General features: G+C 33.4%; 1 protein-coding gene across 2 annotated transcripts in view; it reads right to left on the bottom strand.

The window, feature by feature from the left end:
* NKAIN2 (sodium/potassium transporting ATPase interacting 2) overlaps positions 1-18,796 on the bottom strand; it is a gene marked incomplete at its 3' end in the record, with an annotated part of 990,354 nt that overhangs the window by 433,731 nt on the left and 537,827 nt on the right. For both annotated transcript variants that reach the window (XM_081295856.1, XM_081295855.1), the window contains one exon: positions 14,643-14,723. In XM_081295856.1, coding sequence (XP_081151982.1) covers positions 14,643-14,723 — 81 coding nt within the window. The remainder of the gene's footprint in view (positions 1-14,642; positions 14,724-18,796) is intronic.

Here is an 18,796-nt window from a genome sequence, read left to right as displayed (position 1 = left end):
CCCAGTCCCCCTCCCCCCCAAAAAAAAGTACAGGGTGCGGGTGTGGGAGAAGTTTCAGATGAGTGGCTGTGTTGGCCTACAATATTGCTGCTCCACCCACCAGCCTCAGTCATTTCATGGATTGTAAGAAACACTTGGCAAACATATTGCTGCCGGGGTGCATCAGTGTCACTATTGTTAGAAAAATGAATGCTGACTACCTTCTTCAGGGTCAATCATTCATGCACACATTTCCATGTTTTCTCAAAACTCTAACTCCTTTCCCCCTTTACACTAAAATTGATGGCCTCTGAACTATACTTTACTGCATCATGCCGAGGCATTTAAAAGTGAGTTCCCCCATTGCCTCACTAGTAAATCCACCATCTGAGTGTATCTACCTTTTCTCCTTGTGATAGATTCACTGTCCCCATTCCTCCCAGGGGCCAGACCTCAGTGTTAGTTTCCATCCTCTCCCAGCTATTTAAGACCTTTGCTCCCACACCATCATTTTCTCTCTTATTGTTTCATCATCATACAAACATGTCTCCATATCAGCATTCAACAAACCAAATAAGTATGTTAGTTGATTCCAGGCCCCGTGGTTACCCAAATCCACCCTGTTCAAGTTCCCTATCTAAAACGTGTACCGTTTGCATATAACCTATACACATCCTTCCATATCCTTTAAATGATCTCTAGATTATTTGTAATACAGTTGTAAATATTATGCAAGTTGTTGTTAGACAAGAGAAAAAAGTGTGTAGATGTTCAGTACGGACAGTATTTTTAAAAGTATTTTTGATCTGTGGTTTTTTGAATCTGCAGATGTGGAACTCTTGGAAGGCTGCTGTAAAAACAAATGAAAGAAATATCCTTAGACTCCCCTAAGTCTCTCCCTACTGTCCTATTTTTTGGCTATTCACAGGAACACCCACAAAACAACAACAACAACAACAAAAAAAAAACTGACTTTACTCTCTTTCTCCATTTTCCACTACCTCATTCAATAATGCCTTCACTGTGATTTCTTTACCAAACCAAGTTTTATTGAAGTGGGCAACTTTGCTATTCAATAGTCACTTATCAATTTTCATTCTTGTCACAATTTATTATCCTTTTATCTTAAGTTTTTAAGGCAAACCCCTATTAACTCCTAGAACATGCATCCCTAAATTTCTTTCTTACCTCATGGAACATTCCTCCTTGGTCTCCATTTCTGGATCTTCTTCAGATCTGAGAAGTTGGAGAGCTTCAAAGCATGGTCCTTACTCTTCCTATCTCTCTGTGTCTTTCCTAAGGGATCTTATTCTTTCAGGGGCCTTTAAACTCTATTTAAATACTATAGGCTCAGATTGATTCATGTCGGCTGTTCAAAACCTCTTGAATTCAAGACTGATGCATCATGTAGTCTACTTGGCAATACTTTTTGGAATATCTGATGGACAATTTGGATATAATGCTGACAAAATAGAGCAACTGATCCTGCACATGTTCCTCTATTTCCAAAGTTGCTCCCTTTGTTCCCCACCTCAATAAATGGAAATGCCAAACTATAATGTTTCAGAGCACAAATCTAGAAATCAATCTTGATCATTCTCTTCCTATGTTCTGCATCCAAGATGTTAGCAAATCCTGTTGAATTCACTTATATAATATCAAGAACACAACTGGATGTGATCTTATATCCACACACACACTTTTCACTACCTGTACTGCTAGTCCCTCAATTCAAACCAAAATTATCTCATTAAGACATAAAACCAAATTTATTTTCCTCTTGTGATTTTTGTTTCTACCATAGAATATTTCCATAACAATCATAGTAATACTTTATAAGTATAAATTGGATCATATAATTCTTACCCTATTCAGTGTTTTATTGCACTTAGAATAGTGTTCAGTGTTGGGATGTGGCTCAGTATTAGGCTGCTTACCTGGAACACACTAGATCCTGGGGGTTCATTATAGTTACAGACTATAATCTTAAAATTTTTAAAAATGCAGCTTTATTTTTCAGTTTTTTAATGAAGCATTTAATAATGTATAGAGATTTTTAAAAACCTGAGCAGGAACTCAGACTGCTGATGAAGAAGTGTACCTGTCAATAATTTAGATGTACAGAACTTTGACACATAAAGTTACCCTCTGAATATACAGGAAAATTTAATGTAAATACACCACATGTGGCAGTTTTTTTTTAAATTCATGTTAACATTTTTTCTTCACATCTTTCAAAATGTATATTTTCCTAAAGAGAAAATCTTAGCAAGAAGTAATTTGAGTTTCTTCTCTTTTAAAGTTGTTTATCAATTAAGACAAACAAAAAAAATCATTAAAAAAATCCTGAGGACAGTAATCCTAGTGAATTTGAAAGGCTGGCTTTGCACTCTCTGGGAAGGGCAACCTTTTCAAGCGAGTGGACAGCTTCAGGAAAAATAAATGCAGATCGAACAGACCCTGGAGATCTGAGGGCAATAGATGTCACAGACACAGAGCTTGCACACCCTGCTCAAAATATTGCCTCTTCATGTTGTTATTTTGCTTTTAACACATCCTGGGGTAATTTTAATTGAAATTTGGCCCCAAATATGATCAAATCACCATTCAGATAATAAAAAACCTTATAAATATAAGAAACTGAAGTCAAATTTCTTCCATTAATAAGACCTTATGTAATCATTTATATTATTTTTGTCATTAGAGTTTTTTGTAGGATCAATAACTGAATCATCAAAACTATTCCAATTTCTCTAAATTTCTGAATATGTGATAATTTTCTTCCTCTTCTTTTCAATTTTCATGTATGTTCAGATTTATTATTCTGTATTTCAGGCCAAATACTAGGGTTTGTTCCATTTGCATTTTACCCTGAGAGTTTGATAACAATTTCCAAATGGGATCATGTCCCCTGTGCCTCTGTAGAGAGATTTGTATATTATGCAATACTCAAGAGAATGAAATCATTCAGAAAATAAAATGCTCACAATCGGGAAAGTGATCTAAACCTGAAAAATGTTATAACCTTTATACATCTCATCTAGAATATGTGTATATTTTTCTCACCTATCTGAGAGAAAATAACAGTTGATGGAACTTACAATCTTAATAAAAAGAGAAACTAGTCACAAACTAAGAGGGTCCATCTTTTGAAGATGGCAGTGCCATACTCTTCACAGTATTTTACACTGTGATTATCCATTATTTCTATTAGTTACTATTCTGCTTCCTTTGTTTGCAAATGACACTTCTAGCTTTGTATGCCTTAAGAGATAACTTAAAGAGGGAAAAAAATATCCAACAGCACTATTTGATTATTTGGCAATATTAAACTCAGTTATCTTTTTTTTTTTTATTGAGAAGAGGGGAAACAGGAAGCAGAAAGACAAGAAATATTGAACTCATTATACTTCGCACTATGATGCCGCAGTTAACATACTATATAAATGCGTTAAAAAGTAAGTAGTGGGGGGTCTGGGTGTAAAAAATGCTTAATGGATTAATTGTACTCATAAAATCAGAGTGCAGAAGCTCAAGTCCGTCTATTCTGCAACAGCCTGATTCATCTAGCATAGTGAGGGTGCCCCCAAGAGGGTCACAACCCTTCAGAGTGACTATATAGCTACAGATCTCTTCAGGAGCAATTGCAGAGTGTGCCGAATTGTGTGATATTGGTTCCCCACTCGGGACTAATTGAGAGCACCAAACTCATTCTCACTTGTGATTCAAATAAAAGATTTGAAGACCTGTCACTAGAGATTTTTCCATCTGAGTAGGAAAGGAACAGTGTGTCCCTATGGTATCAATGCAGCTACTTTGCTACAAAATGCCTAGTTTTTATACTATAAGAAAGATGACATTTCTTGAAATACCTCCTAATTACTTCAGTTTTATATATTACACCTCTGAGTGTGAAAACCCTGGAGTCCTGCAATTACCATTAGACTCATTCCTCTGGCAGGTTACATGCGCTAATGAAAGAAAAAAAAAGAAAAACTAATTATATTCCACAAATGGCTGTTTATTAGTGAGTCATTCTCCTCTTTTTGCCATTCTAGGATGCTTTTCTGATTGCAACAGGCTGGTATACATTTTACTTTATTAAAATTTTAAAAAATATATAATCTTTAAAGAGGAAGAAGGGAAGTAACACTTTAAATGCTATCTTAAAACTTAAATATTTCAAAATTTCTTCATGCAATTCTTAATCAGGATAGTTAAATAGTCTCATTTTCTTTGTATTGCTTTGTGTCTAATAACATACTATTTTCTGAACATTGCTCCCTAGTTACCTATAGTGTACTCAACTACTATTTCAAAGGTTCAACTGCATTTTCAATGTAAAGTTTAAATACAGAGCAGAATAGAGTAGGTTTGTTACCATATGAAAGGCATAGTAAATAGTCACTTATTTGCTCTTTCTTTGCCAAATAACTCTGCATGCTAGAAGCAAAAAAAAAAAAAAAAAAAAAAGAAAGAAAAAAAAGTTTTCACCATTGAATATCCATTGAGTTGAAGTTTATATAACATCTCTCAGTTCATCAAATCATCAACTGTCCTAAAATGAATCTGTAGGCAAAGACATTGATAGTCTGTTCTTTAAAGCTAATTTGACAACCACCTATCCCAATTAGGTTTGCACAAGAGTTGCAAGGGTCATGTTTGGGGTAATTTTGATAAGGTCATCAGAGACCTTGTCAAAGACCGAGAGCACACTAGGGACTGGTGTTGGATCAGTTAGACAAAATAGTAAGTTAAATTCTGAAACTATTTCAGGATCTAAGAGCCCATTTAATAGGTAATTCTAATCTAGACTAGATAATCCAAGGTTTTCCAAAAATTTCAATGGTTTTCAGTAGTTTTAAAATTTTATTTTGAATACTTCTAAATGTAAAGCCACGAATATATGTGCAAATATATTTTAGTAATTTAAAATTTCTCAGTGTATACCAAACCTATAAAAGCATAGCTTTTTAAATTTGGGCACAGAATAAAAAATATCGTTCTAGAATAATCTTCATAGAGTAGGCTTTGGAGACAAACAAGTATGCCAATTTCTCAGGCTACTTATCATTCTCCTTTTGTTTTGTTTCTAGAAGAGAATATCACGGAATATTAATTTCTGTACTTTTATTTTTTCATAGTTACTTTCTGCAAACTTTTCCTTGCGAGTTAATGGCATCCTCATGGCTTCAAAGAGAACTAGTGTTGTTTTAGTAGGAACACAGAAAATAAATAGTTTCTGTTTTTTTTTTTTAACTTCCAAAAGAGTTTCTCAAAGTCCGCATCAGAAAATATTAGCTTTGGAATCAAATATTTTGTCTTATAAAAACAAAACATTACTGAGAAAGAAAGGTTATGTAGGAAAATCTGCACACAGTTTACTTTTTCATAACAGAGTGGAAACAATAGATGAAACCATTCAAGGCCATTTCTAGAGAGAACAGAGCAAAAGGACTTACAGTAGTCAGATAGGGTGTGCCTTTGAATCAGTAGCAGATCAGCATGTGACAGCTGAGTCAACATTCTCAGGCTGTCACAGTGAACTTGGCCAGCAGCATGGAGACTCCTGGGAGTCAAGTCTGCTGTTCTGCTAGAAGATCATTCTGCTATTCTATCAAGCAGCTCAGGCTGTCCATTCACATTGCTCCCTTACAAAACCTTCTATCAACAGTTTACATTCATGACAGCTGTAAGTCATTCAGCAGAAATAATGCTTGTTCATTCCCAGGACTTTGCTAGTTCTCAGGGAACTCTTCTATATGGAAGGTCCTACTTTCAATACTGAAGACACTTCCTAAGCGCCACAAAAGACTAGGAGTCTTGATACAAAGGCACTTAGATGGGGTATTAACAACAGAGAAAAAAAAAAAAGTAAATTAAGTAGAAGTTAAGCAGTTACTGGAGCTATAGAACCTATAAATGCCATCTAGATTTTGATGGCGAGAACAGAATTGTGACGTGACTTACACAGTTTTAATAAGACTAAGGAAGGCTGATATCAAAGTGAGGATTTTCAGAAGTAGTTGCAGTTTCAACCAAAATGGCACTAAGCATACAATAGATTCATTACCCTGAGAATTGGTATCCTCAGCTTCTGAGAATTCAATTATAATAATAAAAATGATGCAAATAAATTTGCAGGACCAACTCAATTTTGGAATCAGCTCCACTTTGAAGGAACGTATGTGGATATTTCTGAATGGGATTTTGCTGCACAAAGGAAGGATATGTAAGACATGGGTTTTCTAGAATGAATTTAAACACAAGTTCTCCTCAGACCTTAGCTAATATATTAGGTTGCTTTGCTTGATATATTGGTTACAGTCAGTATTAAGTAATAAATCAACAGATAAGTCTCTTTATGCATAAATACCAAGTTCTGCATTACAATCCCTGCTTCAAAAGATGGCGGGAAATCAAGAACTCTCCTTGTGCCTATATGAAGGCTCCCAGCAATGTAATACTTAGAACAAATAGTGTGTTCCATGCACAAATGATGTCAACAGGTAGAATTTTTTGTTATGGATGAAAGACCTGGGCCTCACTCTAAAGAATCAGAAACCATATTTTAAAAATGTCTCCAGGTGACTCATATGATCCTGTTTGGAAAGCATGATTCTAGGGAGCCTGCTGTTTGATTAACTTCCCTGTGCTTGCTACCAACAAAGGATTCTAGACCAATCCTGAGTGACACACATCCCATCCTACTCTCCATGTAACAATGGAGTAGATGGGAAGGACCCCCCACTGTTGTATTTGTGGGTCTGGATAATTATGAAATCTACTCTATTGCCATTTGGTTTCATTCTAATGAGTATTGTTAATATGCTTGGCATTTCTCTTGGTCTCAGAAATGAATAAAACATGAACCCAATATTGAAGAAGGGACAGTTGAGCAAACAAATAATTAGAATATATTGATAAGTGAAACTTGTTGCCTTTGTTTTATGTTGTATTAAGTGTGATTATTTATAAACAACGAAAACATTCTTAATTGATTCTATAATTTCTTTCTACTGTGTGGTGGCCAGGGGCAGACATTCTCCTAAACAGTGATAACACAGAGCCTTTTAGGAAGTTGAAATTTAGTAGGAAATAAGTAATATAATAAATATAATAAAACAGAGAAAAAATAATACCATATAATTAATTATAAAGATTTGGGGGAGATGTTTAGCATTTGTATTTATTGTTATTTATGTAATATAGTAAGAAATAATATGATAAAATTATTTATAAATTTATGGGAAGGTATTTAGCATTTCTTCTAGTGCAGATTTTCTGATAATTAGTTATCTGAGTTCTTGTCTGAAAATTATTTTATTTCACCTTACTTATTCTATTCTTCAGAGTATAAAATTGTAGGTTGGCCTTTTGAAGTGCTTTTAGGTGTCACTCACTTGCCTTCTAGGTTCTTCATTTCTTTGAAGAGTCAATTCTTGTTTCTGTTTCTCTGAAGGCAATGTGTCTCCTGTCTCCAGTGTTTTTAAGATTTTTATCTTTGTTTTGCAAAAGTCCTACTTATGTCTACCCGTATGCAGTCATCTTGATATTTATTCCACTTGGCATATGGGAACAATCTTAAATTTTTTGGAATGATGTATTTACACAGTTTTGGAAAATTATCTGTCATTTTCACTCTTCAGTCCAATTATATATTTTTTTCTTCTTTTAGGACTTCAGTTCACTAAGCCCCATATGTTTCTGACATCCTTTACTATTTTTTGAATTCTTTTTAGGTGTCCTTTAATCTTTCCCCGTGCTTCAGTTTGAATATTTTCTATAAGCTCATTTTCAAATTGACCAATCTTCTAAATTTTTTGGTTCTACTATTAAACTCACCTAATGAATTTATTTTTAAGTTATTTTTAGTTCCTGAGTTTCCTTTTGACTCTTCATATAGATATCAACTCTTTGTGGATAAATTCTTCATCTTTCAACATATTCTCTGTAGTTTTTCCCTTGATTCTCTACAACATGTTTTATTTGCTAAAGTCCTTATTAGGTCATTAAAATATCAGAATCATTTGTTGGTGCATTACAATTGTTCATTGTTTTCTCACTTTTAATTATGAGGTTCTTTCTTTTAGCAAGTGTAGCTATTTTCAATTGTCTGCTATGCACATAAATAAACCATAAAGGCCTGAGATAATGCTTTCTCTTTAAGATGTCTGTCCTTTCCTTAACTAGACAGATAAAATGATGGGTAATCAACTTAGTTCAATCAAGGACAATTCTGAGTTGACTCTGGACTTCAGCCTGGTAATGTTCAGTCTGCTTTTAGTTTATCCCTGACTCCCTCTCCAGGTATTTGCAATGATAAATCTGATTCATCCTATATAGTTCTTCCCCTAACTTCAATCTCATTTTACCAGAATGACAAAAATTTTTCACTATATTTCTTTTTTTTTTAATTATTTTATTGTTGGTTGTTCAAAACATTACATAGTTCTTATTATACCATATTTCACAGATTGATTCAAGTGGGTTATGAACTCCCATTTTTACCCCGTATACAGATTGCTGTGTCACATCAGTTACAAGGAGAGAATTTTAAAAGCTACAAGAGAAAGAAAGCAGATTACATTTAGGGGCAAACCAATCAGGATAACAGCTGATCTCTCAACACAGACTCTGAAAGCTAGAAGATCCTGGAATAACATATTTCAAACACTGAAAGAAAATGGGCTCCAACCAAGAATCGTGTATCCGGCGAAATTAAGCTTCAGGATGGAAGATGAAATTAAAACCTTTCACGATAAACAAAAGTTAAAAGAATTCGCAGCTAGAAAACCATCTCTTCACTATATTTCTTAAGAATCTTTTCATTTATATTTTAAGTTTTGTACAGAATTCACCAAATGCCCTAACAGAAAAAAATGTCCATATGTTTGAGTCTGCTTCCCTCAAAGCTGTGATGATTTATAAATTCCTCAGAAATAGTCCTCTACATCTTCAAAGCCCAAATTCCAAGCCTCTGACCTCACCTAAAATCAGCACATGCCTCCAGGGAACAGCCTCTTAAAAGGTCAGGGCTTCTCTTTGGAGAACACCTTTCCAGAGTAGTCATTCCCCCAACAGATCCCTGCTGTTTTCAGCTTGTTGGTGTCTGAAGTTTACAATACAACAGACACACACACACACACACACACACACTCACACACAAACACCATCTATATAATACAAATATGTATTTCTTCCTTGATCATACAATTAGCCTAAAAAATGTCTGTAGTCTACTTTAAAAAAAAAGTTCCCCTTTTAATTTATTTTTCAGTGAATTTTGTTCTTTTGCTTTTTTTTTTTTTTTTTTTTTTTGTCTTTTAGAATGAAGTGAACTTACAAAGTTTAATTCCTTGGAGAGGATGATAAATCCTTTTAGACATGTTGAATTTAAGGTGACAATGGACCTGACATGACACCAGCAGGATGCTGGAGGTATGGGACTTGAACATAGCAACAAGGTCAGGGCCAAAGATACAAATCTGGTAGACATGGTGTAAAGATGATAGTTTAGATTATGACAATAGGTGGCATTTTCAAGTAAACAATGTAGCCAGAGAAGTAAAAAGTTTCAAGGACCCTATTTCTCACAGAGAAGGAGAAAAGAAAAACAAAGAAGAGAGAATTAAAGAACTTAAAAAAATTAAGCACAATAATTCAATGAATTATGAATAAAAAGAATGGAGGTTGTGGCTAACCAAATGGCAGTAGGAAGTTTCATTTACAGATTTAGGAAGGAATTGTGTTATGTCCAATTTTCACTAATCATGGAACATTTTTCTCTATACACTAAATGAAAAACTACTTGGATAGTTGGGAATTTTAAATTTCAAAATTATCCTAATTAGGTCAGTGATAGTTAACTGAAGGGTTCTTATACTACATACATTTTACAGTAAGGAAAACAAAGTAAGAACCTATAAATCCAAAATATTGTCCTCTTGATAGTTGTTGAATTTACTATAGGTCTTCTTTAATAGTAATTGAATAGATTTTTTAATTATTAAAAAAGTATTAATTCAAATAAAAATGATTACAACAGATTTCTCTCCATACTACCATATTTCATATAGGGCTACAAAAGCTTTTTTTTTATATTAGCCTATTGGATACCCTTCTAAATGAATAATGCATTTTGTTATAAGAGAAATAAAACTGAAATTGTTGTAATAGAATGTTATTACGCATCTTACTGTATCTGGTTTTAAGGATTTGTTCCCTATTTGTTCCCTAGCTAACTGAGTATGACAGGTTTTATCTCCCCCTATCTCTTATATTCACAAGGAAGCAATTTCATTCCCCAAAGCTTAAACAGATCACATTCTTTTGCCTTTTAAATAGCAAATTTTTAAAATAATTTACATTTAGATATCTGAAGTAACCATCAAAATTATAAAAATGGAACAGCTTTCCAGAAGTTGCTTTCAAATGTGTTCATCCTGAAGCACACATATCACTGGATGAAACTAATTACTTTTGGCTCTCTTTAACAAGGTATCTCAGGTATAATGAAACCTGATCTGTACTATGTCCCTACTCTCACAAATTTAACTAAAAACAAATTCAGCTCTTGTAAGTGTAAAATAATTCCTTGAGGTCCATATGTTTATTGTTTTATTTTGCAAAATGATACATCATTCACTAATGATAATACACACTTCATAAAAGTAGAGACTGAGATCACAAAAATCATTTGAAGAAAAGTGGTAGAAAATAATTTCAATCTTAATAATTTACTTTATTAAATCTAATAAAATATTTTTTGCATTTAATGAGAATATCACTAAGATTTTTGCTTATGTATTACTATTTAAAAAGTTATTTCAAATTTGAGTCAAATGTATGAAAGATGATATATCATGAGCTATGTAATGCTTTAAATAATCAATAAAAAAGTTATTTCATATATTTCATTTTCCCCAGCAGTTATTCTAATAGATATATACCATGTTATATGTGTTTTCGCTCTAATAACAATGTACTTTGAAGTTAAGCATTACTACATGGGAAATGGTATATCTTTCCTCTTCTCAAAGTTACTGAATGCAGTTAACGGCCGGAATTAATTTCCATTTCTCTCTATTGAATACATGAACAAAAAAATTCAAAGTGTCAGGAATAGTTGAACAAAACAATATTATTTATTTATATGACAAATTCTGAAAACTATTAATCTAATAGCCCATACGACACTTAATGTGAAAAGTCATTTGAAAGCTGGTGCATGCCTATGACATGATGATCCCATCGACTGAACATAACAAGTTCAAACCTAGCCTCAGCAACTATGCAGAACCTAAGCAACATAGCAAGATCTTGTCTCAAAGTAAAACATAAAAAGGGCTGAGAATGTAGCTCAGTGGTTAAGTGCCCCTAGGTTCAATCCCTCATAGCCACTCCCCACAAAAGGCAGTTGTTAACAAATTAGCACTTTTGGATAAAGATAAATTTGATCTTGGTTTCCTTAACAGGGCATCCATTAAAATATCAACCCAGGAATAACACATTGAGGGATGCTTCAGAATGTTTTCATTGCTAATATCTAATCTAATAACAATAATGTGTAAATAGTTAATATGCCATGTGTATTTTTTGTTGCTATCATTTACCATTTTATTTTATATTCCCATTATTTTGTTAATTTTTTTTGAGAGAGAGAGAGAGAGAGAGAGAGAGAGAGAGAGAGAGAGAGAGAGAGAGAATATGAATCTTTTTTGTAGATGGACACAACACAATGCCTTTATTTTTATGTGGTGCTGAGAATCGAACCCGGGTCCCACCTATCCTAGGCAAGCGCTCTACCACTGAGCCACAATTCCAGCCCTATTTTGTTAATTTAAGTAAGATAAAATATTTGCAAAGCAGCTTCTCTGGTGAAATAATTAATTAAATAATTTATTTTTCCTTAGGAGAGAGATAATAAATGAAACATTAATTAAGTCTTTAGTAATAATGTTAGATTTTCATAGAATTTTCATCGAAGAAGATATATTAATAATACAGCCATACGTATTGAAAGAAAACTTAAAATCAAACAGGTTAGTTCTTTGTATCATATTATTGTAATTAAATCATCCATTACTGAATGTTCACACTGAGCTTTTTTTTATGGCTGTAATTTCTGGCGCATAAAGCATACAAAAATGACAACCCAAACTTCTAAACTCTAAACAGGAAGCTGAAATTTGTGTCAATGTTTTATTACATTTTATCACTTCTTGCCAATATTTATGATGAAGCAGTCACCTATTTATAAAACACTTTATGGAAATAAATACACTTCATCCACATATATAAGGATCATGAAATTTCCTCTCTGGGTCTATTTGTCATATTTCTCCATAAGCCTCAAACTAGCTGACCCCTTCAAAAGGTAGAAATGTTATTTTATTTTTCTGGTGGGTTGAAGTAAACAATCATTTGTATTCTATACTCTTAAGTATTAGCAGTTTCAGGAGTGCCATTTTTGAGTTTTCATATATCTGTATATGATATATTTTTCAATCACCATTGCTTCCCTCTGGCATTATAATTCTTGAAAACTGTGAGGAAGTTGCAACTAAAGAATTAAATGGTATGAATACACTTTTCTCAAACCCTTTGAGCAGCAAAGGGAAGAAAAACGCAGCACAGATAACTGCATAACTTTGCCCTTTATGGTTTTACTTTAGATTATTTGTTAAAAAAAGAAATTATTAAATTTTCATGTGCTCTGCAGAGCCTAGCCTTGGTGTATAAGATGAAAACAAAAGGAAGTATTATTAACTGCTTCATTGCCAAGGAATAGGTGTCATATGCCTGCCAGCACTGCAAGAACTCATGATCCTCTGGATTGCAACTCTCTGGAATTGTGATGTTGCAGGATGTGACCTCACTCTGATTTCAGTGCTCCTGTTTGAGGTCAGGAGACCCCAAGCTGCCTTCTGTGCCTGCAGTCATCACGTGGCACAGTGAGCACAATTACAGAGAACTTGTGCAACCAGCTTGACTCATATCTCTGTTTTTTATACTAAACAAATTCTACGATCTGCCGAAATCATTTTACTTAGCCAGTATGCCTGAATACCTTCCTTACAAGTTTTTAAAATAGAAAATCTCATTAAAAGTCATTGCAGTGTGAAATTTCTTTGAAGAAAGTGGATTACAGAGCAGCAGAGACATATATAAGGAATTCACGTTGTTGAAGAGGCCTGTTTGCTTTTCTGCATAGAGGCAAATATGAGGGTAAGCAGCCCTTTTATCTGTGTCCCTCCTAGAGAGGACTCAATTGCTTTGCACTGGACTCTCTACCTTCCTGAAAGGATTGCTGCCACCCAGAGTATAGAGGACCATATCCTGCCAGAATGGCAGAAATACCACCCACTAGGGAAAATTTTGTTGGCCAGGGTGAGGACTCCTCCAAAGTCTGATCCTCAAACAACATGTTTCGGAAGCCTTAGTTCTTTCTCCATACCATAATGTCACCATTTTATCCACCTTTTATCTTTGTCAGTGAACCAAAATAAATCAAGGTTATTTCTACTTGATATAAAGCCACATATCACAGTTGAATAATAAATGAACAACACCAAAAATGCTGAGTGTTTTCTTAAATTCACGAATGCTACGTTGTAAATGAGTATACCCTTATTATCATTCCCGCTTCTCTATCCTGCCAAAGTGTATGGCCCTGTAAAGGTAGTCTGCAGGATCTTCCCTTCCCCTTTCCCTTTCCCTTTCCTTTCCTTTCCCTCCCTCCCTCCCTCCCTCCTTCCCTCTCTTCTTTCTTTTTCTTTCTAAAGCATGTGATCAGCTCTGAGTTTTAAAACTGTCAGCATCTTTGCAGAATCTTCCACTTTAATAAGGAGTAAGTAAAGGAACATTCTAAAATATTTGTTGTTCAAAGTTGATAAGAAGTACAAGCTTGAAACTCTCTCAAGAATCAAGATCTACTACTACCTAGAAGGGATGACCTTGGTTAACTTCTTTGCCACCAATTTTATTGCAAAAAAAAAAAAAAAAAAAGAAGAAGAAGAAGAAGAAGAAAGAGGAGGAGGATGGTGATTCCGAAATCAGAAAACTACATTATTTCAGTAGTAAAGACATTCTTGTTGAATATACAAAAGTGATACATGTGCTTACAACATATTGAACAAAGAAATATGAATTTAAAATGCACTTTAAGTCTTTTCTAGATTATTTAAGAATTAAGTCTTTATTTTAATCATTTTGTAACAAATTATACCCCTCTGGTAAAATCTTTACTCAACTAAAACCCCTTAATTGTTTGAATTATTGCACTACAATTTGGGCTCAATGAGGAAAATGTTTAGCAGATAAGCAAACTGATTTTAAAAATCATCCACTTTACTCTATGAAAAAAAAATCCTACTTAACTTCAAAAATCACTCATCAGTAAATGTTATAAAAGCACAATGCATGATCACTATATTCATCAATATTTCACACTTGTTTTCCTTAAAAACACAAAAGCATAGTTTTGTGATACATCAAACATATCTCCAATGATGGAAATGCAGAGATATAAATCAAAACACCTTCAGTTTACCTTCCTGACAGGTGCATCTAGGTAACAAGAGCAGGGTGAGACTGCCCTCATTAGGAAGAGACTTGTTATCACACTACTGATGACTCCCATAAATGGGGTGGTGGATTACCTTTGAGAGGTCCCCAGCCTCCAGATAGAAGCAGATAACAAACACGTTCCAGGTAACCCAGAGGACTAGCCAGACAGCATACTGTGGAAAAGCAAGAGAGAAGTGACAAGGAATTAATTGGGAATATGCTGTGTAAGATTCAAAAAGAACTTGAATTTCTGTACTCCTAATTCATAAGAGAAAATAGCAGGTAGGATTTTCTAAAAAATGCAAAAAGATGGTAACATGTCACTTCCTGCTAAATAAATGCCCATGATTTCCATTCTTTCCATGGTGAGTTTGAAGTCTTTATTTTATGGTTCAAAACTGATCTTGTACCATATTATCTTTTGAACCACATGCTTCAGTTAATCCCTTGAGTAATCTTGAATTCCAGGCACATTGAATACTTCCTGTCCATGTACTTGGAGAGCTATTTCCCATCCCTTTGCTGTTTTGTATGTTACTCCTTTATCCTTCAACAATTTTTATTCCCTTTAGGTAGTCTTCTTACCACCTGTCACTATTTTATTTTTCCTCAGCGGTCAACTCAAATATCACCTCCTGAGTTATACTCAATCAGAATTGGCTGAGTTCCATGTACTATGTGAATAGACTCTGCCTATCCTGATTTTATTGCAAATGTCTTATATTCAATTATTTGCATACATTTTCCAGTGTACAATGATAATCTCCTTGAGAAAAACGACTTTAAAATATATGTGTTGATATGCTTAAGCTCCCCAATTAGTACTTTCGGCAAAATATGTATTCAGAAAAACATCAATAAATCCATGGCTAGTAACCTGGAAAGGTAGTGTCAGAAATGAGAATTCTATGATATGATTATGTAGTACTAAATGGTGACTTAGCTGTTTCTCAAAGTGATGGGTTTATCAAAATGCTGGATAGGTGTATTGCTTAGTAGAGTATGAAAGCTAAACCAAGTGGTCCAAGACAAGAGAAGGGGACTGAGAGGATATTTGAGGTGAGGGCTGGGAAATGGAGACAGGATCAGGCAACTGAGCAGACTGCAGTTAGAGAGGAACTTCAGTTTCAAAGCAAAAAATGGATGAGACTTTTAGGTTGGCTCAATATTGTGAAGAATATTTATCTCACTATAATTAAAAACAATAAAAAAACACAAAAATCTATAACTATTTTTCTGTTTTCAAATTTAGATTTCAGTCTTAAAACTATAATAATGGTTCTTGCTTCAAAGGTAAAAGGCTGAGAAAAATTTATGCCTACAGGTTTTAGTCATTAGATTTCAGTGAGAAAGAAGCAAGTGGAGTGGAATCAAACATCCAGGCAGATTGTAATATTTTATAATGTTCTTTGTTCATAAGGATACATGTTCCCCACTATATTTGCGATGGAGAGCTAAATAAACACTGTGTATTAAAAAATGATGTAGCAGTACAGTAAAATATTTGGTAGGAGCTGTAATACACATATCAAATATTCCTGAAAATTTGTTATTGGAAGGCATGCTTCCCGATGTAGCAGTAAAGAATGTCAATGCCGCAGCCTTTATATTTCACAACTGGAATTTCAGAGTAAGTTCATTAAGGGCTAAAAGTGGTATTTGATTCCATAGAGTATGCATGGTATACCAACTATATCAATGATAGCTATTAAATATGAAATAAGAATATAGAATCTTCATTAAGATTAATTTAAGCATCATTTATACTTAGTTACTAACATTTGTGTATAAATATTGATGTAAATTATACTTGGTATGTTTACAAATCAAGCTAAAATGTCATGTTTTAGCCAGTAAGGTTAATAACTTTGTGGAAGGATAAGTAAGGTAATGGGTCACCTACAAATAAAGAGCATAAAGAGATTAAGTATTTGGAATCTAATGTCTGGTTTTATCAGTTAGGAACTTTGTGGCTCTATTCAAGTCAAAGGGTCATAGTATATTTCAGTTTCCTCAAAGGTAAAACAGCTTATTAATAGAAATCTCACATGGCTTAAAGGAGAATAAAGATGAAATATTTGAAAATGCTCAGTACTTGAGTTCTCAGTATATTTTCCATTTTATTAAAATGATTATATTATATTATTATCTTCCCTTGTTATTATAGTAGTAATCCTATAAATTTTATTCCCTAGTATATTAAAAATATACTTCCTATATTGACTTTTATAAAACATTGTCTCAGGTAATTGAATTTGGGAACTTGGTTTATTTTTCAGTTCAACCTAGTTCTCACTTTGAACTATAGCTTTTTAAATATATATATTAATGTCATCATTGATAGCTACATGGCATTTATGAAACAAACTTCTTTTTCATTTAGTGTCATTAAAATACATTATTATTTCTGATTTAGTATATCGTGTAATAAAGCATTTTCTATCTTTTTTCTGAGTTGTTTTTTTTTCACAGTAATTATTGTTCATAATTTTATACACCTCTTTTACCCTCTCTCCTACCCCCACACCCACCCCATCCGCCTTCTATCCCCACCCTGGAGCAAATGCAGTGAAGGAGCAGAGTAAAAGTTCCTTCACTTTCTTTGCATTTACTTTCACTTTACCATTTTCCTTTTATATTTTATTATAAACCAGTTAGCCTCATCTTTCACTAAACATCATAGTCTTGTAAAACAGAATCATCACCTTTAATAGTGTAGTTCCTTAAGTAAACACAGAAAGTCACACTAATGCTGTGGAGGGCTATTACTGATTTACCTTTACTCTAAGGCAATATTTTATCTATTTTAACTTTATCTCATTTAACTTATTAACTGCCTTATTTAAGTTTCTTTGACATCCTTTCTTCTTTCTCTAAATTTATTTCAATTATTATTTTCTGTGTTTGCTTTTCTATTTTCTTAGCTAGTATTTATATGAACCAATATCTTCCAAATGGATTTTTCCTAGTTGCCTGAATATTGGTGAAGATTTTGTAATTCCTTGTAATTTGGTCTATGAGTTATTCTGTCCATAACCCCCTCCATTCATACTATTCTTAAGTGTAGTCATAATTATTTTGAGCATAAAGATCTGCACTACCCTCTTTCCAGTTGCTACATCTAGTAGATGTGAAATAATTGACAGTTGTTCAGTTTGAGTATAATTGGAAAGGATGTTCTGCTCAGGAGAGATAGCCTAACAGGATAACAAAGTATCACACTTGCTATCTATCATCTAACTTGTAGTTTTCTTCTAAAAACTAAACTTGCTGGGAACATTTTTTTTTTCTTGTGGAAAGAAAATCTTATGTTCTATGTTTCAGAAAGAAACTTTCAGATGCTATCTGCAGTGAGAGACAAATTCCATTGTATGATGAAATTCACTTTTTAAGAGTTGATATCTGAGGCACCAAGTAAACCATTTGAGAAACTGATTTAACTTGAATCTCCAGCTACATATTTTAAACTATCATTTGTAAAAGGTAATAGAATCATCATGCTTTCCCTGTTGTATTTTTAACTCCAAAGATGAAGTCTAATTAGCTAAAGAAAAAAATAATTAAAGCTCTCAGTCATGATAGGCTCAAGTTCTGGCTAGACTTAGATATGCACTAATGTAATATTTAGAAAGGTAAACTAGAAAGAAAAGGTTGACAAAAATTTTATTATAAAATAACAAGTTACAATTGATGACATTGCAAATGGCTTGCCATTTCTCTCTCTTACAGTAAAGCTAACCTAAATTTAGAATATATATTTTTAAATTATAAAATATATATAACATGCACAATGCATACAAATTTTCAAAGTCTGTCAAGTTCTCCTTCATATGCATACTTACAACTTTCAATTTTTGTTGAAATTTTATTACATTTATAAATTACTTTAAGGAAAACTGAATACTATGGCATTGGGTTTACAAAATAATTTCTTCAAGAAAAATTATGGGGAAAAAAGACCCTTACTTAAGACAAACATCTTGTGTTTCTCACAATGACTGTAAAGTCTACTTAAAGAAAACATGGAGTGCCTGAGGCTGGGGTTGTGGTTCAGCAGGTTTGATCCTTAGCACCACATAACAATAAATAAAAAGATAAAGGTATTGTGTCCAACTATAACTAAAAAATAAATAAGTATTTAAAAAGTGTCAAAACAAACAGTACTTGAAAAGAGGACTTAAAAATATGGTTTGACTAGTTTTCTAATTTATTGTTTTAGTTTTCCTTTTTGTACACAGAAAGAGAA

The sequence above is a fragment of the Spermophilus citellus genome, assembly GCF_964194105.1.
Source record: "Spermophilus citellus genome assembly, chromosome: 5".
Classification (NCBI taxonomy): Eukaryota; Metazoa; Chordata; class Mammalia; order Rodentia; family Sciuridae; genus Spermophilus; species Spermophilus citellus.
This window is presented reverse-complemented; position numbering and strand designations above follow the sequence as displayed.